General features: G+C 37.2%; 1 protein-coding gene across 1 annotated transcript; it reads left to right on the top strand.

Annotated features, from left to right (window-relative positions):
• The first annotated feature begins 15,978 nt into the window (after positions 1-15,978).
• LOC134536651 (uncharacterized) lies at positions 15,979-18,269 on the top strand. The gene is made up of 2 exons (XM_063376458.1): positions 15,979-16,182; positions 16,363-18,269. Exons 1-2 carry the CDS (start codon positions 15,992-15,994, stop codon positions 17,984-17,986), a joined length of 1,815 nt encoding a protein of 604 aa, XP_063232528.1. The 5' UTR covers positions 15,979-15,991; the 3' UTR covers positions 17,987-18,269.
• The last annotated feature ends 6,328 nt before the right edge of the window (positions 18,270-24,597 follow it).

Here is a 24,597-nt window from a genome sequence, read left to right as displayed (position 1 = left end):
TTCTTGACATTTGATCTTGACCATGGGAGCAATTTTAAATGTCATTACCAGGGCGCCCGCAGAGGGGGGGGGGGTGCCAGTAGGGGCAGTTGCCCCCCCCCCCTGAGATTTTGAGTAAAAAATACTTTTAACATATAATTTGAAGAAAATTACACATAACTTATTAACAACTGCAGCGGTAATTAATTATTGTGCAAAATAATTGGATGATCGACGATCGTAGCTGGATGATGTGTCAACTCAGCTGCCGGCTGCCACTCTAGTCTGAGACTCTCCCCCCTCCACGGTCTCTTCCCGCCCGCTCCCGTCAAGATGCCCGCCGTAGAGTACTAGCGCCTAAAGACAGGCTCGTACTATTTCTGCGCATGCGCGACAGGCCTTAAGGCCTGCACAATAGAGTGTTCTTTCAGCACACTGCGTAAAGTGAAGACGTGGCTGAGAAGTACTACTGGCGAGGACCGTCTGTCCAGCTTGTGCCTTCTAAGTGTCCACAGGAAAATAGTGAAAAACCCTGGTTTCGAGGACAAAGTGCTTGACTTGTTCGGCAAGAAGAAAACAAATTTACAGTTTGCTTTTTCAGATAAATATTAGAGTCAAATCCAGTAGTATGTAATAGGGGCTACACGCGCAGGCGCTCGCAGGAGGTGCCAGAGGTGCCGACCGCCATATTGAATTGTGACGTCACGGCGGCCATCTTTGATTGTTGTGACCTTGACCTTTGACCTTGAATTTGACCCTCAAAACTTGTCAAAATTAGTCAAAATTGGGAAAAATTTGCCCAAAATTCCTCAAAAATCACCAAAATTTCCATTTTTTTTTGTAAAAAATCCCGCCAAAAAATCTGAAATTTTTTTTATAAATTAAAAATTTCTCTTTCCGAGGGAAAAATTCCCGTTTCGAAGGAAAATTTCCCGTTTTTAGTCCTTAAAAATCCCAACGGCTAGAAATGTCCATATAGAGGCTTAAACATCCATGTCTACAGCCTCCGATAAGCCGCCGAGGTCATGACCTTGAAAATTAGGATGCCATGGCAGCCATCTTGGATTATGTCGTCACCGTTGCAGTTCCCGTTACAGCCGCCATCTTTAAAATCTTTATTTATTATCTGATTTTAATAATAAAAATTAAAATTATAAAAAAATTAAATAATAAAATTTGAATAAAAACTACTTAAAAAGCATACTTTTTCGACACGGAGCTCGAAGTCCTCGGTTCGAACCCGGCGAGGGCAAAAAATAAATAAAAATGGCGACCGATCCTTCCCTCACATTGGATGCAGGCAGACTGACCCCCACCACTTATGTCAAAGTATATATAACGTCACCTAGTATGACGTCATGTCCACCATTTTGTCTTCTTTTGCTGGAAGCGACCATCATTGTATCGTCGGCTAGAGTGCGCTGACGCCATGTTAGTTTAATTCTTACCCGCTAGAGTGCAGTAATCATTTATTACTGAGGTGCCCCCGCCATCTTGAAATTTGGCCGCCATCTTGGAATTGTGTAATTATTTAGCTAGAAATGCGGGAAAAATTTTAAAATTCACCAAAAAAAAATTGGCAATCATTTTACAGATTGATTCGATCAGCTCCTATCCTTGGTTCGATCCATGGATTATGCAAAACATTTAATTTTATATAAAAAATTATAATTTCAATTAACCATGATCAAAATTCTTAAAGAGACTTTAAATCCTCTACTACCATCATCCTATAAGCCATCAAGACCACCATCTTGGAAATTCGTAATAATTAACCTACAAATTCAGGAAAAGGTTAAAAATTTCATTAAATAAATTTTCAAACAATATACTGATTAATTAGATCGACTAAGGTCCTTGGCACGATCCTGGTAGAAGCTAAAATAAATTTAATTAAAATACCAGAAAAGTGTAAGGTTCGAGAAATAAAACACCGCAAGTTCTTTTACAACATATTATTTATTACATAGTTTCTATTCTACTACAGGATCACTTGCGAAAGCCAGCAATCTTATAATCATTTAGCCCTGCATAGGCGCAAAATGACTAATTCTTAGCTCCAATCGGTTTATACTAGACAGAGACCAACCAGATCCCTTACTAACATAGTACTCCTCTTCTTGGCAGAGTTTCTGGATACCATGTTTAACAGATTGTTTCACATCGTCCGAACTGTAAAATTTTAACGGTCGATGTCTTGAGAGGACTTCTTCTCTAGGTTCTCTAACGGAAACTATTTACCATATAAACAGCCAAGCCACAAGTTATAATTTAAAGGTCCGTACGTTGTTACTTCATCAGTAAGCTGATTGATTATGTTCTACCTGATATCCTAAAGGAAAAAAAAATTCTTTAGCTCCAAATGCTCCAAAAGCCTCCAAATGCTCCAAAAGGCTCCAAAACCTTCAAAAGGCTTCAAATGGCTCCAACAGCTCCAGATGCTCCAACAGCTCCAAATGCTCCAAAAGCCTCCAAATGCTTCAAAAGCCTCCAAATGCTTCAAAAGCCTCCAAATGCTCCAAAAGGCTCTAAAACCTTCAAATGGCTCCAACAGTTCCAGATGCTCCAAATGCTCCAACACATCCAAAGCCTCCAAATGCTACAAAAGGCTTCAAATGCTCCAAAAGTCTTCAAATGGCTCCAACAGCTCCAGATGCTCCAACACCTCCAAAAGGCTCCAAATGGCTCTAAAAGGCTCCAACAGCTCCAAAAGCTCCAACAGCTACAAATGCTCCAAAAGGCTCCAAATGCTCCAAAAGGCTTCAAATGGCTGCAACAGCTCCAGATGCTCCAACAGCTCCAAATGATCCAAAAGGCTCCAAAAGCTCCAACAGCTCCAACACCTCCAAAAGGCTCCAAAAGGCTCCAAATGCTCCAACAGCTCCAAAAGGCTCTAAATGATCAATTGGCTCCAAAGGCTCCAACAGATCCCTCTTCATTTGGCTCCAAATGATTTCAATTACTTTTTTTATCGAACTTGGCTTGATTACTTACATGTCTTTATTAGTATACATTAAGACTGGCAGTGGTAACGTTTTTTAGGCCTTTAAGTTATAAGTTTTATTTAGAAATCAGATTTCGAGAAGTGGTAGATACCATCTTGAAAAAAATATTTATTAATTTATCTTCAAGTTTATACACATAAATTTAATTTAAACCATTATTGTATGTAGCCAGCTTCCCTCAGTTCTTTGAGTATGAAGGATTTTTCTTTAATGTTCGAATAGTTTCCTGCACAAAGCGAACCATGTAGTAGTCTTAGCCTGTCAACCAATATGTTAGGATCTTCCCATGAAGTATAATCAATCTCTTCTGCTACGTTCATCATCCTTGCATGTTTATAATAAATATTATTATCTCTGGTGTCTTTCGTTTTAACACCAACCACAAGGTCACTTTCGTCATCGTTCCAGTGATTATCACAAGCTTGATCAGGATAATTTATTTTATTACGACGTTTCCATCGTTTTGGTCTCAAGCCACCATCACAGTCTCCGCTCTGGCATGCTTTTGGTGCTTCAGCACAGTACTCAATCATGTCCGCCTTAGATGTGTCAGCACAGTCTTCAATCATGTCAGCATCACAAGCTTGATCAGGATAATTTATTTTATTACGTCGTTTCCATCGTTTTGGTCTCAGACCACCATCACAGTCTTCGATCTTGCCTGCTTTAGGTGCTTCAGTACAGTACTCAATCATGTCAGCCTTATATGTGTTATCACAGTCATCGATCATATCAGCCTCAGATGTGTCACCACAATCTTCAATCATGCCAGATTCAGATGATTCATCAAAGTCTTCGGCCTTGTAAGCTTCAGGTGGTTCTCCATCGTTCACATTATCATGGAGACGACTAGATATTGGAGCAAATATCTTTTCATTTCTAATGTGGTTGCAACTTTCTTCGTTTGTTTTAAATTTTAAATTATTATCTTGATCTAGATCATTAGCTTGTTCGCCTTCGTTCCTCTTCCGCGATGTTGTAGCCCAGTCTTCGTTATTTTTATTCATCTTAATTTTACAGGTCTTGCAATGTCTATCCAAGTAATATCTTCTACCAAAGGATTTCTGACACTGTCTGCAATGAAATGGTTTTTGACAAGGACCCAAATTACACTCGCTTCTCTCATGTCGTTTAGCATTCTTTCTCAAGGTAAACACCTTGCTACAGTATCTACAGTGATGACGTTTTGATACAGCTACAAATCCCGAATCAGGATTCATATTAATTACTGAAACTAATGCCAGATGCAAACTAAGAGTTTCAAATTAGATCTATTACTTAAATAGAATTTTTTAATTATTTCATCAGCGAGAATTAATTTATCTCATGTAAAGCTACTTGTTGCAAGTAGTTCTGCTTTTCAACAACAGATGTCGCCACATGTTACTTGCAGGTAAATAATATTTAGTTATTTTATGCGGGATGCGGGATGCTCACTAACGATCGCAAAAGAAGGATGGCTTCGCTAGACTCCAAGGAGAAGGAAGTTTGTTCTTCCAGTTAGAGTTTCTCAGATGTCTAATGGTATATTATTATTTGACTGAGTAATGGTTGTTTATTTTTTAATTCCACCTGAGTAGTATAGGATAGCCGGTCCGGAAACACGGGTCCGGGGCGTGGAGCCGGAGCCGAGCGACATCTCTGATTGTGACGTCACGGCGGCCATCTTGGATGAGTGTAATGGGACACAGCATAACAGGACAAGTAGGACATTGACCTTTGACCCTCAAAACTAGTCAAAATTGAGCAAAATTTGCCCAAAATTCATCAAAATTTCAATTTCTGTGGAAAAAAATTCCGCCAAAAAATCTCAAAAAATTCCACAATTCAAAAATTAGGATTTCGAAAATTCTCAAAAGTCGTTTTTCCCTAGAAAGAACCCAAATTCCTAAAAACGGCTTAAGCATCCATGTCTAAAACCTCCGGTAAGCCATTTCTAGGAATAAGGATACCATGATCGCCATCTTGGATTATGTCGTCACCGTTGCAAATTTTGTTACGGCCACCATCTTTAACATCTTTATTTATTATCCGATTTTAATGAAAAAAAATTTTAAATTTATAAAAAAATTCAATTGATAAAGTTTTAATAAAAATTAATAAAAAACATACATTTACGACATGGAGTTCGGAGTCCTCAGTTCGAACCCGATGAGTGCAAAAAAATAAAAATGGCGACCGATCCTTCCCCCGTGGTGGGTGCTGGCAGACTGACCCCCACCACATTGTTAAAAGCATATATATCGCCAGTTAGAATGACGTCACTTCCGCCATCCTGAAAACCTGTAATTTTTATATTAGAAAATCGGGAAAATTTTTAAAAATCATTAAAAAAAATTAATCAATCTAATTAAATAGTAAAAATCTTAAAAAACACCGTTGCACTTTTCGTTACGGCCGCCATCTTGAAAATCCGTAATTTTAATGCTAGAGATGCGGGAAAGAGTTCAAAATTCATGAAATAAATTAGCAATTAACATAATGATTGATTAGATCAACTAAAGTCCTTGGTTCAAAACCAGTAAGAGCAAAAAAATAAAAAACAACAGATCCTCCACAGAAGCCACCTACAGACTGATCTACCAAAGTACATATATCGTCAGCTGATATGACATCATGTCCGCCATCTTGTCTTCATTCGCTGGAGACCACCATCTTGTTTTCGTCCGCTAGAGTGTACTGATACCATATCAGTATAATTTTCTGGTCACCATACCCTTGTCCTCAACTGCTGGCAATGAACTTTGACCTTGAACTTTGACCTTGAACTTGAAATTTGACATTGAACTTGAAATTTGACCTTGACCTTTAAATTTTACCTTGACCTTGAAATTCGACCTTGACCTTGTAATTTGACATTGAAATTTGACCTTTACCTTGAACTTTGACCTTGACCTTGAAATTTGACCTTGACCTTTAAATTTGACTTTGACCTTGTCGACAATCATGGATCCAACATTTTAAGTTCAGTACATGCTACCTGGAGCTACCACCTGCTGGAGTACACCATCTTGTGCGTGTACTCGTCTTATAGAGTACATTTCCATCTGGATAGTTTAATTCCAACCCAAAACCGTGCAGTAAACATTTATTTCCGAGGTGCCCCCGCCATCTTGAAATTCGGGCGCCATCTTGAAATCATGTAATTATTTAGCTAGAAATTCGGGAAAAAATCCAAAATTCATCAAAAAAACACTCATTAATTTACATATTGTATCACCAGATTCCTGCCCTCGATTCGATACTTTAACAGTGATAAGTGTAACTAAATATTAAATAAATTTAATATTCTGTTTTTCCATTACCTTTCGCGGAGTATATAAATCATCCTCTCTTCAAAAATAAAACACAAGTCAATGTACGACAATGTTCGACGAATTAAATACGTTGCCGATAAGCCTAACATGAAAGTCTAGTTTTTCGATAATCTGAATAACCTCTAAACCGTTCATGCACAAAGCCATACATATACACCAAGCGTCTTCGGACCGAGAGACCGGGTCATAATCAATGTCAGATGTATGGACCAGTTATTTACGAACCTCACGACCTTCCTCATCGTCAGCTAATTATATTCAACTGAACCAACTGATCATGTTTTCTACGCTTACAAGAGGACCAAGAATCAAATCAAAAAGGAAGCACCATTAACAAAAAGGATGCACATTTTGGAAGTAACATCAACAAAACGGCAGCACATTTGGAAGCACCATCAAAAAACAGGAAAGCACATTTGGAAGCACCATCAACGAAAAGGCAGCACATTTGGAAGCACCGTAAACGAAAAGGCAGCACATTTGGAAGCACCGTAAACGAAAAGGCAGCACATTTGGAAGCACTGTAAACGAAAAGGCAGCACATTTGGAAGCACCGACAACGAAAAGGCAGCACATTTGGAAGCACCATCAAAAAAAAGGGAAGCACATTTGGAAGCACCATCAACGAAAAGGCAGCACATTTGGAAGCACCGTAAACGAAAAGGCAGCACATTTGGAAGCACCGTAAACGAAAAGGCAGCACATTTGGAAGCACCTACAACGAAAAGGCAGCACATTTGGAAGCACCTACAACGAAAAGGCAAAAAGGAAGCACAAGTTACGAGAACTAAATCTTAATTAGAAATCAGAATACAAGAAATAAAAACATTAAATTTTTATAATTTAAATTATTTATTTTATTTCCTTAAATTATACAAATGCCAGTAAAACAAGCCAATATTGTATGTAGCCAGCTTTCCTCAGTTCTTTGAGTATGAAGGATATTTCTTTGATGCACGATTAGTTTCCTGCACAAAGCGAACCATGTAGAAGTCTTAGCCGGTCAACCAATATGTTCGGATCTTTCCATGATGTGTAATCATTCTGTTCTACCACCCTCTTCCTTGCACGTTTATAATAAATATTATGATCCCTGGTGTCTTTCGTTTTACCACCAACCTCAGGGTAACTTCCATTATTTTTGAGACAGTGATCATCACAAGCTTGATCAGATTTATTTAATATATCACGTCGTTTCCATCGTTTCGGTCTCAGGACACCGCCACATTCTTCGATCTTGTCAGCTTTAGGTGCTTCATCACAGTCTATGTCTTTGTCAACAGCCTCAGAGTCACTGTAACAATCACCGTAGAAGGCATCGTCCTCACCCAGATTACCGTAAGAATTCGATGTTGATGATGTCGAAGTGTCTTCATCGTCTTCATGCTTCCTTTTTAGGAGTCCATCATTTTTACAAAGTAAGAAAGATCTACTTGAATTCGGCTGGAATATATTCTCACATTTCACGTTAAGGATTCTTCCATTGTCTTCATTCTTCCATAAATCATCAACCTCCTTCAATTTAAGTTCTTTGTCGAGATCGGAAGAGCCAGGAAAATTATTGACGTAATGCAGATCACTCATCCTTAGTCTAGTAGATTCATCGTTGTCCTCTAGCGTGTACGCAGGCTTGGCGTTACAAGTTCTGTCATGTCTTTTTAAGCTCTCTCTCCGCGTAAACGACTTGCTACATCGAACACAACTTATCATATTGCGTAGATGATTATTAACACAGTCATTCTTCTCGTATTGTCTTTTATTCTTTTTCAAGATAAACTCTTTGCTGCAAAACTTACACCTATATTCTTTCGATACAGCGTCAGATCCCAAATCGGAATTCATATTAGTTACTGAGACTAATGCAAGATACCAATTGAGTGTTTTAAATTAGATCCATTACTTAAATAGAATTTTTTTTCATATTTCATCAGCGAGAATTAATAGATCTCATGCAAAGGTACTTGATGCATGTAGTTCTGCTTTTCAACAACAGATGTCGCCACATGTTGCTTGCAGGTAAATAATATTTAGTTATTTTATGCGGAATGCGGGATGCTCACTACACTGAAAGAAAATTTTGTATATTTTACAAGGAAAATCCTTGGAAACCCTGTTGCCAAGGATATTACTTGTAAAACTACAAGGCAGAGCTTTGTACCATGTGCGATTTTGCAAGGCTCTGCCTTGTAGTTTTGCAAGAAATATCCTTGGCAAGAGGGTTTCTAAGAATTTCCCTTGTAAAAGTACAAAAATTATTTTAGAGTGTAACGATCGCAAAAGAAGGATGGCTTCGCTAGACTCCAAGGAGAAGGAAGTTCATCCCTCCCTTTAGTGCTTCTTAGATTTCTCAGAGATTATTATTTGACTGAGTAATGATATTTTTTTAATTTCTACATGATAAAAATATTACAAGTGTTGATTTAGTAGCAGAAATTCACTAATTAAATGTAACCTTAAATAAATTAACATGACTCATTAAGTAAAAAAATCCTTCATGCAGAGATCAATTGCTCATCTGTAACCAGAAGCACTTGCAGAAAACCATCAAAAATATTGTCAAGTATAATCAGGAGCACACGGAGAAAACCATTAAAAGATTGACAAGAATATTCAGGAGCACACGGAGAAAACCACCATAATACTGACAAGAATAATTGGAAGCACACGGAGAAAACCGCCACAAGTTTTCTTTGTTATCATAAAATTACAGAAAAAAATTAATAAAAAATTAAAAATAAAAAAATCACAAAAAAATTCAAAAATTGATTCTGGTTTGAATTAGAACTCTATCTTTGCTCAACAATGAGAAGTTCACAAGCAATCAGAATCAATTTTTGAATTATTTGTGATTTTTTTTATTTTTTATTTTTTATTAATTTTTTTTCTGTAATTTTATGATAACAAAGAAAACATGTGGTGGTTTTCTCCGTGTGCTTCCAATTATTCTTGTCAATATTATGGTGGTTTTCTCCGTGTGCTCCTGAATATTCTTGTCAATATTTTGATGGTTTTCTCCGTGTGCTCCTGATTATACTTGACAATATTTTTGATGGTTTTCTGCAAGTGCTTCTGGTTACAGATGAGCAATTGATCTCTGCATGAAGGATTTTTTTACTTAAAGAGTCATGTTAATTTATTTAAGGTTTCATTTAATTAGTGAATTTCTGCTACTAAATCAACACTTGTAATATTTTTATCATGTAGAAATTAAAAAAATATCATTACTCAGACAAATAATAATCTCTGAGAAATCTAAGAAGCACTAAAGGGAGGGATGAACTTCCTTCTCCTTGGAGTCTAGCGAAGCCATCCTTCTTTTGCGATCGTTACACTCTAAAATAATTTTTGTACTTTTACAAGGGAAATTCTTAGAAACCCTCTTGCCAAGGATATTTCTTGCAAAACTACAAGGCAGAGCCTTGCAAAATCGCACATGGTACAAAGCTCTGCCTTGTAGTTTTACAAGTAATATCCTTGGCAACAGGGTTTCCAAGGATTTTCCTTGTAAAATATACAAAATTTTCTTTCAGTGTAGTGAGCATCCCGCATTCCGCATAAAATAACTAAATATTATTTACCTGCAAGCAACATGTGGCGACATCTGTTGTTGAAAAGCAGAACTACATGCATCAAGTACCTTTGCATGAGATCTATTAATTCTCGCTGATGAAATATGAAAAAAAATTCTATTTAAGTAATGGATCTAATTTAAAACACTCAATTGGTATCTTGCATTAGTCTCAGTAACTAATATGAATTCCGATTTGGGATCTGACGCTGTATCGAAAGAACATAGGTGTAAGTTTTGCAGCAAAGAGTTTATCTTGAGAAAGAATAAACGTCAACACGAGAAGAATGACTGTGTTAAAAATCCACTGCCCAATATGATAAGTTGTGTTCGATGTAGCAAGTCGTTTACGCGGAGAGAGAGCTTAAAAAGACATGACAGAACTTGTAACGCCAAGCCTGCGTACACGCTAGAGGACAACGATGAATCTACTAGACTAAGGATGAGTGATCTGCATTACGTCAATAATTTTCCTGGCTCTTCCGATCTCGACAAAGAACTTAAATTGAAGGAGGTTGATGATTTATGGAAGAATGAAGACAATGGAAGAATCTTTAACGTGAAAAGTGAGAATATATTCCAGCCGAATTCAAGTAGATCTTTCTTACTTTGTAAAAATGATGGACTCCTAAAAAGGAAGCATGAAGACGATGAAGACACTTCGACATCATCAACATCGGATTCTTACGGTAATCTGGGTGAAGATGATGCCTTCTACGGTGATTGTTACAGTGACTCTGAGGCTGTTGACAAAGACATAGACTGTGATGAAGCACCTAAAGCTGACAAGATCGAAGAATGTGGCGGTGTCCTGACACCGAAACGATGGAAACGACGTGATATATTAAATAAATCTGATCAAGCTTGTGATGATCACTGTCTCAAAAATAATGGAAGTTACCCTGAGGATGGTGGTAAAACGGAAGACACCGGGGATCATAATATTTATTATAAACGTGCAAGGAAGAGGGTGGTAGAAGAGAATGATTACACATCATGGAAAGATCCGAACATATTGGTTGACCGGCTAAGACTTCTACATGGTTCGCTTTGTGCAGGAAACTATTCGTGCATCAAAGAAATATCCTTCATACTCAAAGAACTGAGGAAAGCTGGCTACATACAATAATGGCTTGTTTTACTGGCATTTGTATAATGTAAAGAAATTAAATAAATAATTTAAATTATAAAAATTTAATGCTTTCATTTCTTGTATTCTGATTTCTAACTAAGGGGTCGTCCATTAATCACTTGATGTTTTTTTAGCAAAATTATAACCCCCCCTCCCCCCTAGTGATTTGTGGTGAGGTTTAGTTTACCCCCCCCCCCCCCCAATATAACGTGTATTTTTTTTATACAAAATATTTTTAAAAATTTCAGAATATTATCTTTAAATATAGGTATAATCTAATTTAATTCTGGAAAATTAAGCACAGTGATAAAAATGTCCAGACACACAATAAGGTTGCAGGTTTATTCTCACTGGCATAAAAATAATAAAGGAAAGGCTTATATGTGAAAAAACATATAACTTAATAATCACGCATGTATTTGGCGCCAAAATCACAGTCTTACTGGCGACTGGCAAGCCGAGCCGGGTGGTTCATGTTGCGGTGGGCGGGGATATTGTTGCCTGGCTATGGCGAGTCCAGGTCACGCATCGCTTTTCGGTTTAGTAGAAATTGCGCGAAAAAATAAATACACGTGATATCTCTTTACACCCCCTCCCCCCTTGTGAAATTTCGTGATTTTTCCCGACCCCCCCCCCCCCCCCCCCACTTTTCGAGCCTCACGTGATTAATGGACGTTCCCTAAGATTTAGTTCTCGTAACTTATGCTTCCTTTTTGCCTTTTTCTTGTAGGTGCTTCCAAATGTGCTGCCTTTTCGTTTACGGTGCTTCCAAATGTGCTGCCTTTTCGTTGATGGTGCTTCCAAATGTGCTTCCCTTTTTTTTTGATGGTGCTTCCAAATGTGCTGCCTTTTAGTTGTCGGTGCTTCCAAATGTGCTGCCTTTTCGTTGTCGGTGCTTCCAAATGAGCTGCCTTTTCGTTGTAGGTGCTTCCAAATGTGCTGCCTTTTCGTTTACGGTGCTTCCAAATGTGCTGCCTTTTCGTAGATGGTGCTTCCAAATGTGCTGTCTTTTCGTTTACGGTGCTTCTAAATGTGCTTCCTTTTCGTTTACGGTGCTTCCAAATGTGCTGCCTTTTCGTTGTCGGTGCTTCCAAATGTGCTGCCTTTTCGTTTACAGTGCTTCCAAATGTGCTGCCTTTTCGTTTACGGTGCTTCCAAATGTGCTGCCTTTTCGTTTACGGTGCTTCCAAATGTGCTGCCTTTTCGTTGATGGTGCTTCCAAATGTGCTTCCCTGTTTTTTGATGGTGCTTCCAAATGTGCTGCCGTTTTGTTGATGTTGCTTCCAAAATGTGCTTCCTTTTTGTTAATGGTGCTGCCTTTTTGATTGGATTCTTGGTCCTCTTGTAAGCGTAGAAAACATTATCCGTTGGTTCAGTTGAATATAATTAGCTGACGATGAGGAAGGTCGTGAGGTTCGGAAATAACTGGTCCATACGTCTGACATTGATTATGACCCGGTCTCTCGGTCAGAAGACGCTTGGTGTATATGTATGGCTTTGTGCATGAACGGTTTAGAGGTTATTCAGATTATCGAAAAACTAGACTTTCATGTTAGGCTTATCGGCAACGTATTTAATTCGTCGAACATTGTCGTACATTGACTTGTGTTTTATTTTTGAAGAGAGGATGGTTTATAAACTCCGCGAAAGGTAATGGAAAAACAGAATATTAAATTTATTTAATATTTAGTTACACTTATCACTGTTAAAGTATCGAATCGAGGGCAGGAATCCGGTGATTCAATATGTAAATTAATGAGTGTTTTTTTGATGAATTTTGGATTTTTTCCCGAATTTCTAGCTAAATAATTACAGAATTCCATGATGGCGCCTTAAATTTTATGATGGCGGGGGCACCTCAGTAATAAATGATTACTGCACTCTAGTGGGTAAGAATTAAAATAACATGGCGTCAGCGCACTCTAGCCGACGATACAATGATGATCGCTTCCAGCAAACGAAGACAAAATGGCGGACATGACGTCATACTAGGTGACGTTATATATACTTTGACATAAGTGGTGGGGGTCAGTCTGCCTGCATCCAATGTGAGGGAAGGATCGGTCGCCATTTTTTTTTGCCCTCGCCTGGTTCGAACCGAGGACTTCGAGCTCCGTGTCGAAAAAGTATGCTTATTAAGTAGTTTTTATTCAAATTTTATTATTTAATTTTTTTTATAATTTTTAAAATTTTTATTATTAAAATCGGATAATAAATAAAGATTTTAAATATGGCGGCCGTAACGGAAACTGCAACGGTGACGACATAATCCAAGATAACTGCCATGGCATCCTAATTTTCAAGGTCATGACCTCGGCGGCTTATCAGAGGCTGTAGACATGGATGCTTAAGCCTCTATATGGACATTTCTAGCCACTGGGATTTTTAAGGACTAAAAGCGGGAAATTTTCCCTCAAACGGGAATTTTTCCCTCGGAAAGAGAAATTTTTAATTTATCAAAATTTTTGAGATTTTTTGGCGGAATATTTTACCAAAAAAAATGGACATTTTGGCGATTTTTGAGGAATTTTGGGCAAATTTTGCCCAACTTTGACAAGTTTTGAGGGTCAAATTCAAGATCAAGGTCTAAGTTCAAGGTCACAACAATCAAAGATGGCCGCCGTGACGTCACAATCCAATATGGCGGTCGGCACCTCTGGCACCTCCTGCGAGCGCCTGCGCCAGTAGCCCCTATTATATACTACTAAATCCGTAATCAAACTTATGCATAATAATTTATCTTAAAATTTGCTTTTTTATGTCAATACCAGTGAAAAATCGTGTGATGAGTGCATTTTTAATTTGTTTTCTGTATTAAATTATGAAGGTAGAGAAGCATAAGATACTGAAAACTAAATTCTTATACTTTATTTCTACTTAACAATATTCTGTTAATTTAAATTAAGTAAATCCTCTATGATTGTGTTTAGACACTGATATGAAATTCCTCTTTTTTTATCTTTGGTTTTTTTATAAAATGTTTATATTTTATAAATAACCCATTTAAATTCATGTGTTAAATAATAAATTTAATTATTATAAGAAGATGAACTTGTAAGAAAGTTAATGATTGGTTAGCATATCCAGCGAATAGCGATAGCTAGGACATTCAGTTTATGTTTTGTGTTTTGACATCTGAAAGTCGTTTAAATAGCAAAGGAAAAGTACATTCTTTAGAACGAAGGAGTATTCGTTCTACCACGGTTTTGTAGAGACATCGTTATTACTTCTGATTATACACGAGATATCAATTTTGCAAGATTTTATTAATAAAGCAATGTGGCAGAAATAGTATTAATAAATTAGATTATTGTGACATCAAATTTGAATCATCGTAGGCGATAAACTGCAACCACGATAGGGTTTATTCACGATCTATTGCTTGCTTTGAAACGAACTATCAAATTTTCACGACGGAAACGAATGAAACCAGTCCACTAAGTTTACAGCCTACAAGACTGATTACTGACGCTGTTCAACGTGCTGTAATGCCAGCGATCAACATTTTTGACTGAAGAGAATCGAGCTGAGGAGAAGAATTTCTGCAAGTTCGTATCAAAACCGCTCCAGCCGGAAGGAAGGAAGGAAGGCCAACGATTGACCGGCAGTGGCGATATAGAAGCAGTTGAGAGCGCCGTGTTTCACACAGAACTTCGAACTCGACCATTGGTGCGTACCGAACAAGACCTTTCCCACTGCGAGGAAGGATGCAGCGGCAGTGGGCAGCCATAGTTCCCGGACCACGCACAGCTGTGTTGCAGAGCCAGAGGTCATCTGTGTCGTCATACTTTCGCATGTACTGACGGAGGTTGGTTATCGTCGTCTTGAATAGCATTTGAACAATTTTCGAGAGTCTCTTGAACTATCGATGATCAAGTAAATAATTTTATTTTCATATAATCTGAGATCACAGTAATTTTCCAGAAGTTCATCTTCAATTTAATTTTATTGTGAATAATTTTTGGCATGAACTAAATTTTAATTTGTTCTAACTATAATGTTGATTTTGTGTCTGATCAGATGGAATTAGAAGTTGCTGTTTGATTAATAACTTAAATTTGCAATTTACTTTTGAGAATTTATCTTGTCCCTTAAGTGTAGTTCATATCCAGAGCCCAGAGGTCCAATTTGCTGACACCATTGAGCAAAAATAGCCGTAAGCACTGTTTAAAGGCACTCATTGATAACATGATTTGAGCTGATAATATTATATTGAGTTTGAAGTTACATGATTTGAAACAATTCCTTTTGATAGTAACTTATATCTTATTTGAATATTGTAAACAGATTTCACATTTCTAATTTGAAGCTTTACTATCACTAAATAAACTTATAGTCCTCGACTACTGAATCCACCTGTGCTAATTCTAAATGATAAACAATTATGTTCATATCGAAACATACTAATATTCATTTAACTGTGAACGAGGGAATATTTTGTGTGATACAATCAGGGCCGGATTAAGAGGGGGGCCGAGGGGCCCGGGCCCTGGGCCACCCACCAAGAGTGGGCCTCCCACCAATATAGGGGTGAATATCACAAAACAGGAAAAATAAATGTATTTTTGCTGTGAACTGTTTACAATTGAATCGCTTATTTATGAAAGGGCATAAGTCAACTTTTTTGAAGAAATGAGTTACATACAGGATGCCAATCTGTGGGTGTATACGCATCGTTTAGTTACTAAAAGGCACTAGTCTGATGCATGGAAGTGGGTTTACCGACCGCCAGAAAATTTAGTTTAGTTATGAAAAGGAATTAGTCAGTGGACTTATGTCCTTTCATAACCAAATGATTACAGCTATTAATCAGTGGACTTATGTCCTTTCATAACCATATAATTGCAGCTAGTTACAAAGAGAAAACAAATAGCAGTATACTCTTCCGACCTCTTTGGCAGTATCATGCAGTGTTGCATGCTGGTATATTCTGCTATCATTTGTTTTGTTGTGTACTTTCAGTTATTTTTGGTTTGTTTACTAGTAGAAAATGAGTGAAATGGAGTCTAATAAGACTTGTGTGGAAAATGATTGTAACCATTCTATGAAACGTAAAAAAGGTGTGCGAAATGTGGAAGAATACAAATGTCAAAGAATTAAACGAGCTCGTCTGCAAGGAAAGGAGTATGCAAACTACAGAGGGAATGTTGTGAAAACTAAAAGTACTACCGAGTCGTGCAGGTAACCTAATTCTTCATATTATTTTCTTTTAAGATTTATATTCATTCATCTTTCAGATTTCACTCACGTAAACATAATTCAGTTTGTAGAAATGTATTAGTTAACTACCTATTATTGATAATTTGGAAATATTTAAAATAGCTCGCACGACTCATAAAAAAATTATTTTTATTGTTTTAGATGTGCAAGAAAATGCTATGACAAGATTGACATTGCACAGAGAGGGAAATTACTTGATGCTACATGCAAGAATGAGCAAGACATCTATCTTCAAGGTTTGCTTGACGCTGTGCCAATTAAACATCGCCGACCAAGGAATGGTGACAAGTCTGGAAAAAGGTCATCCTCCTTCACTTTCCATGTAGTTATTCAAGAACGAAGAGTGAAAGTGTGCAAGAAAGCATTCATTCAGTTATATGGAGTATCTGCCAAGAGGGTAAGGAGACTGCAAACATTGTTACTATGTGGACAAACTCCAAAAGACATGCGAGGCCAACAAAACAATAGGAAGTCGGTGCCTGTTGGTGATGTTCAGGCCATCAAAGACCACATATCTTCATTTCCTGTCAAGATAAGCCACCATGCATCCAAAGAATATAAATATCTTGATGCGCAGTTGGATATAAAGAAGATGCATACACTGTTCAAAGAGAAATTTCCTGATTGTAAAGTTAAGTATTCTTTCTATTACAAGATTTTCAGGGAAAATTTCAATCTCCACTTTGGGAGACCACAGATAGACACCTGTGGAGAATGTGAACAACTGAAGGTCAAGATAAAAAATCCTAATCTTAATGAATGTGCTAAGCGAGTTGCCATGGCCGAGCTGGCCATTCATGAAAGAAGGAGTAACAAGTTTTACACAAGCATGAAAGACACGAAACACATTTGCAAAAACAATGATAGTGTGTTAGGGTTAACGTTTGATTATATGCAGAACATTTCACTGCCCTGCATTCCAGTACAAGAGCTTTTTTACTATCGCCAGCTTTCGGTGTTTCCCTTTGCCATACATAACCTGAAAACAGATGAGGCGAGTTTATTTTTATATCACGAAGGGCAGGCAAATAAAGGGCCAAATGAAACATGCTCTTTTCTCCACAAATACATAAGTGACAATGTGCCTCCATGTGTTAAAGAACTGCACCTTTACAGTGATGCTTGCGGAGGGCAGAATAAGAACAATTGCATGGTAAGATTCTTGTTATCACTTACTGACACCAACAGATTTGACATTATTATCCATCGGTTTCCGATACGTGGTCATTCATATCTTGCTTGCGATCGTGATTTTGCACTGGTGAAACGTGTTCTTAAAAAGACTGATAGATACTATGTACCCATGGAGGTCTGCCAACTTATTACATCTGCAGGATTTCCTGGAAAATTCACAGTCAACATGGTAACATCTGATGACGTGTTGGACTTCAAGAATTGGTGGCCCAGCCATTACAAAAAGACATGCTTATCATTGGAAAGCCAGAGTAAAGCAGTTCCGCGAAGCCAGAAGCAAGACTTTTCTGTATCAAGGTTTGTAGAGTTCCAGTACAACAGTCGCCATAAAGGTACTGTAGTTGCTTCCGAATTCATTGGCGGCCTTGTGTCACATACTTTTGTGCTTCGTCAATCATCCGACAAAAGTTTGAATCCTACTATTCCTGTTCAAAAGGCGTATCCTGCGAAAAATGTGCCAATTAATGCAAAGAAGATTATTGACTTAAAGAAGGTTCTCCGTTATGTTCCAGGTGAACACAGAGACTTCTACGATGAGATTATCCAGTGGCCTACCAAGCAAACAGACTGAGCTACCATGCCATTGTAACAGGCATTGTTACATAATAACATACAAAGTGTGAAGTTATATTAACACCTTTTGTACATGTTTTCAAAACAATGTGTAGTCTTACATCACTGTTGTTTAAAGTGAAATGATGCTTTAGTACATAACTTTTGTGGTGTTGTTTAAAGAGGGTATGCCTGTGATGTTATGCATTATAAGGTCAGTGAAAATGGCGTAAAGTGTTCAATAATATGGTGTACACGTTTACTGAACTATATCTAGGTTGAATTACATCATTGTATTTCGATTGGAATATTTTATTACATAAGTTTTGTTGACTTGCAAGGTTAAGTTATAAAAGGGCCTAAGTCTGTGATATTTAACAATTTTTTTCTCGCAGGTAATGAAACACTTGCAAAGCATGCACTTGTCAATGTAGTGACATTTAGGTACAGAGTAGTAAAAAAATATTAATTTTGATGTATGAAACTTATAACAGATATGATATAGTTTTTTGCATATTCCCACAACTTTTAGTGAATTGACTTATGCCTTTTCATAAATAAGCGATTCAATTATAGGGAACATTTAACAAGACATCTTTAGCTTGATAAGAAATGTAATAACCAAACTTTATATTCTAAATTAGTTAAAATTATTAAAAATCATGCAACGTTATTGCACTGGCTAGTTCTTCCAAAAACGTAGTGATGCACATTACATTTAGTTAAAATGGCTGATAATTTACTAATTTACACCAGTTATAATTATTCACAATAATATGTTTAGTATGTTTATTTTACTTGAAAAATACAAATTGCAATATGTAAAAATAATATATTATTACCGGTGACCAGGAATATGATCATTATCCTAGCAAGTAGGTTTCATTTTCTAACTTGTTCATAGGTGGCAGCACAAACACAATGTCAGTACAGAACTAGTCTTTGTCTTCTATAGAGTAGTGTTGTTATGAGTCCCTATGACAAGTGCGATCTCAGTTATGTGTAGTTTACTTGTTTAAAAGTTAATTCTTATTTTTCCATGTAATTTTTATCAATAGTCATATTCCTGGACTTTGACTTATGATACATCTTGGTAAGTGAAAAACTGTTTTATTATTCTAATTAAAATGAACAATGAATGCATGCTAACAGTGCTTTCAGTGTAAACCTAACCTCAAAAGACTTGGAGGGAAATCTCAATCTTAATATGATGCACTTTCCATCATTGCCCTGCCTATTTGGTCAGGACCACGGTCATATAGATAGGTCTGGCAACTTACCTTCATTCTAAATAGGCTTAGTGAAGCTTGCGGTGGCCTGCGAACTAACGGCACTACTAGTAGTTGAACCCATCATTAACATTGTGTTATATGGGAGTTTCATGTAAAAGTGGATATATTTTTTAAAACTCTGTTTCGTTTTAAACATTGGGTAAAGTTTTGAGTTTTTTTATTTATTTGGAAGATTTTTAGGGTTTAATGCATAGCAATAACTTGTAACTTTGCTGCAATTGTCAGTTAAAGTTTTAATTTACTAAAGAAACTATAAATCACTTTTTTTACTATTGAGAAGTCTCTGGTGTAGTGTAATGGATAAAATCATGAGCTGGCAACTTGTGAGCTCGGGTTCGAAACCTGCTAGATCCCATTCTGGTTAGATTTTAATTTTTTGTTTCTCGCAAAATTAAACTCTTATTTACATACGTTAAATATATTTAAACAGTTAAAAATGTATTATTTGATTGGAAGATGGACAAATGTTATGTTTTGTCAGATAATAAATAAAAATCAGAGTAGTTACGTAATTACTTGCTAGAATTTTTGTTAATGTTTATTTTATTCAAATCTCATCTAATTATGTAATTTAACAGTTTAAACATATTTAAATTATGCAAGTATTAGTGTACTTTGCATTTTTTATTTCTTTTGTTATTTTCAGATTACCAGCATGGACAATCGTGAAGTAGATAGACACAGACATCGCACAAGAATTTGGGAGTCTGGTGCTTCTAAAAGACGTAAGGCAAATGAAGCAACAATGAAATCAGCAGAAGAGGTGGCAAAGATAAGAAAATTTGACCAGTTCTTCACTGTTCAATCAAGACATGTGTCGGAAAGGAGTGATGATTTTCCAAAACGTGATCAACCTGACAATTCTTAAGTGGAAATGGTTGTAGATCTCGGCGAAGAAAAGGCAGAAGTAGTAACTGGTCCAACTGAAGAACACATAGAAAAGGAGGCTGATAGTGGCACATCTTATGTAGAATCTGAGGGCCCACCAGGGGGCAATGACATTGGACTTTGGCCATCCATGATTTCGGAACAGATGTGGGATTACTGGATGAAAAGGGGTGTGTCAACAATCCAGCACTGTGATGAAAGTTTTTTCATTGCACACTCGGTTCAGCAACCTAGAAAGGACCGCAATATTCCAAGAATATGCACACTTGGGCTTTTTCGTCGTCAAAATCATAATGGAGAAGTCATAACGAGCAATTGGTTATGCTTCGCTCCTTTTAATGGACGTGTTTACTGCTTCACGTGCAGATTGATGAGCTTAACTACACTTACAGCACCTGAGTCTTCTTAGCTTTCGTCTAATGGATTTTATGATTGTAAACATTCACAAGAATGTATACAAAGTCATGATCGGTCAACAGAACATGTGAAGGCTACTATTGCTTTCAATTTGAGGTTAAAAGCAATTGGGCGAATTGATACGGAGCTGACCCAACAGGTTGAATGTCTAGAGCATTATTGGAGATCAGTGTTGAAACGAGTAGTAAATGTTATTCAGTTTATTGCCGAGTGTGGCTTAGCATTTAGAGGAGATAACGAGTTGGTGGGATCACCTAGAAATGGAAACTTTCTGGGTATTCTTGAACTCATCGCCCAGTACGACGACTTTCTTGCACAGCATATAAAAAGTAAAGCCAATCGCGGCAAGGGTCACACAAACTACCTGTCATCTACAATAATGGAAGAACTTATCAGTGTAATGGGTGAACAAGTCCTCCGAGAAATTATTTCCAGAGTTAAGAAATCAAAATATTACTCCATCTCTTTGGACTCCACACCCGATGCAACCCACATTGACCAACTAACCCTTGTATTGAGGTATATGGAGAAAGATGGCCCCGTGGAACGCTTTGTAACATTCATGGCAAACAAAGGCCATTGTGCTCAAGACATGTTCAATGGCTTAGTGCAATTTTTGAAGAGACATGACCTAGACCTGGGAAACTGCCGCGGTCAAAGTTATGACAGTGCCTCTGCAATGAGTGGAAAGTAGGTACAATGGTTTACAAGCCAAAGTGAGAGAAAAGAACAATCTTGCATCCTGGATTCCTTGTATGGCACATTCTCTAAATCTGGTTGCTAAAAATGCTGTAGAAAGCTGCTCGAGTGCTATAAAATTTTTCTACTTCCTTGAAAAGCTGTTCATCTTCTTCACAGTTTCAACGCATCGGCATCAGCTTCTGACTGAGGCTTTGAAAAATAATGACTCAGCATTGACGCTCAAACATGTCACAACAATACGTTGGTCCTGCAGAGCTGACACAACTAAGGCACTTAAGCTTGACTATCAGCAGATTAAGAATTTACTTAAACAGATTGCGGATGTCTTAGAAAAAAAAGGCTGTGTACGGTGTGAAGCAGGACTGTTAACACAGATGAATCAGCTTTAAATTGGTATTCACACCACCTTCTGGAATGATATCCTGCAAATAACAGATGCTACTAGTAAAAATCTACAACAAGCAAAACTCGATCTAAATACAGCTGTGGCATCACTGACCAGCTTGAAAAACTATGTGGCATCAAAGCATGACTCCTTCAAAATTTATGAGAAGCAAGGCGTAGAGCTATCTGGTTCAACAGAGTATGTTCAGATGAAAACTCGACATAAGCGCCAAAATGTGCGTCTTAACCCATTGGATTATGGCCATATGGAAGAAGTACAACTCAGCCCTTCTGAAAAATACAGAACAGAAACTTTCTTGCCTGTTATTGATCAGTTTATCACTTCTCTTGACGAACGTCTTCAGGCATATAAATATATAGCAAGCCAATTTAGCTTTTTTAGCCATATGAAAGAACTGTCTTCAGATGAGCTTAAGGCCGCAGCAGAGCAGCTCGTCAGGTCTTATTCAGATGACTTGGACATTCAAGGGCGTAGGAACCGGGGGGACAGGGGGGACGTGTCCCCCTGAACTTTTTGGGTGGAGGGGACTGTCCCCCCAATTTTCTAGACCGTGATATTTTTATTTTATAATATTATTCCGCATTACTGTTATGCTATTTGAATAAATCAATAATCTAAGTAATTTTAAGCGAATCGGGTACTATGTATCAAAGGTCATGTGCAAGAAATATGTCCAGCATCGAAATTATAACATTCAAAAACAAATAGTAAAGTGACTTTACTTTAAACTGTCAAAACGTACCGATGTTATTTGAAATAGAGTATACCTGCAGGACTATGCCCCTTCCACTTTGCAACCAGACCTAATGTCTGCTGTCATTAGGCAGCTTCGCTCCCTCCCTCCTCGTGTATCATACACCTATACATATCGTCTGTGAGTGTACTTGCATATTCCTTGAATAACTTTAAGTATTTCGCTATTTTGTTGTGTTGGGTGTAAGAAGTAGTGTTGTAGAAACATGTGTTGAGCAGTAGACCAGAGAGTTGTAGATGTAGAGTCAAACTACTTACGTGTGCATTAGCATTTCAATTTATCGACAATGAAAAGACAAAAAACTGTTTTAGCATATTAGTTAGTGGAATGATGGAAGCAGTTACTCTGATAGAAGACTCAATCAGCAAAATGAGATCTGAAGTGAAATTTCAAAATATACTTACTGAGGTAAACAGTTTTACTACAGAGCACAACTTGAAAGAGTTGCAGTTACCAAGACAAAGGAAACCACCGAAACGTTTCACTGGGCCAGCAGATGTTTTTTAAACAACAACCGTTGATCAATATTTCCGCACAGAGTTTTCTTCATGATGGTCGATTCTGCTGTTAGTGGGCTGCATTGCAGATTCAACCAAGAAGGCATAAAGAAAATGCAGAAGCTGGAAGACTGTTTGCTCAAGGGAGAAATTTTTGACGAGCTAGCAAGTTATCCAGAAGTGAATTCTCAGTTACTGAAGACTGAAGTTGAACTATTTTTGAAGAAGCATAAGCCAAAATCTGTTAAGGATGTAAAAAATACTATTGAACTCTATGCTAGAAGTTAGGCAGCTGTTTTAAAATATAGGAGTGGTTTTGAGATTGCTGCTTGTTGTACCCAGCTCTTCTTGTTCAGCTGAAAGAAGTTTCAGCTCTCTACGAAGGCTTAAAACTTATCTCAGGTAGGTATGTTTGATTTTTAGTGAAACCTGAAAAAAAATTATTTGGTTTTAATAAATATTGTTTTGTACTTTCATCTACTTTCATGTCAAACTCCAAATAGAATTAATGCATTGATTAATCATATAGTTGTTATTGATAAACTTGTGATTTTAGTGGATATTAGTAAGTTTTTACACAAGCGTTTAAAAGTTGACCATGAGAAAGTTAATGACGGTAGTGAAGTTGAAAACCATAACCATCAAATGATCGAATGTGTTAAAAAAAAGTCGTGGACCTGCTGAAACTGAAGGTGATTTCGTACCTCTTGCTTTACCATCAAGCAGCAGTGATTCTCAACAACCCAAAACTACTTCAAGTGAATCAAATAATGGCTGTTTAGAATTTCCTTCGAATATATCAGCACCCTTTTCCCTACCGTCATCATCAACGCAAACACAATCAACAACAGATATAACTCATTTGATATTGGTAGCTATCTCCATGAAAATCATAAAGATGACCTAAAATATTTGTTTTTAACGAATAGGAATTTATGTAAACCTGAGGTTAAATACAATTTTAAAAATGATGTAACTGATAAAAAACGGCCTTTCCGGCACCAGTGGTTAAATGAATACAATTGGTTGGCTTACTCTGAAGTTGCCAAAGGTGCATTTTGAAAGTTGTGTGTTTTGTTTAAGCCACGAGTGAGTCATGGTAGTTATCAGGGTGGTTTTATTACACGTCCCTTTAATAATTACAAAAAATTTCATGAAAGTGCAAAATCACATGCAGGTTCTGCATGGCATCAGGAGGCTTTGGAAAAGTCTACTAATTTCTTGTCTATCATGAAATGTGAACAGAAGTGTTCTGGTAAATGAAGGGCTAGCTCAACAGATAGAAGCAAACCAAAAAAAGATAAAACCAATACTGTCATCTATCCTTTTTGTGCTCTCCATGATCTTCCATTAAAAGGAAAAACAGACAAGCACGCTGTTTTTAACGACTTGCTGAGTTTTCGGGAAGAGTCAGGTGACGTTGTTTTGGCAGACCACTTGAAGAATGCACCAAAAAATGCCACCTACATCTCACACAGAGTTCAAAATGAACTAATTGAAATCAGCGCAACAGTTTTAAGACATGATCTTATTGAAAAAGTAAACAGAAATGAAATATTCTCAATTATGGCTGATGAGACTATGGATACTTCAGGAACAGAACAGTTGTCACTGGGAGTAAGATATTTAGACAAGACTGAAAATTGTATTAAGGAAGATTTTCTGGGTTTTCAC

This window comes from Bacillus rossius, chromosome 11 (genome assembly GCF_032445375.1).
Source record: "Bacillus rossius redtenbacheri isolate Brsri chromosome 11, Brsri_v3, whole genome shotgun sequence".
Lineage (NCBI taxonomy): Eukaryota > Metazoa > Arthropoda > Insecta > Phasmatodea > Bacillidae > Bacillus > Bacillus rossius.
The sequence above is the reverse complement of the archived record's forward strand: the minus strand, read 5'-3'. Positions and strand labels throughout refer to the sequence as shown.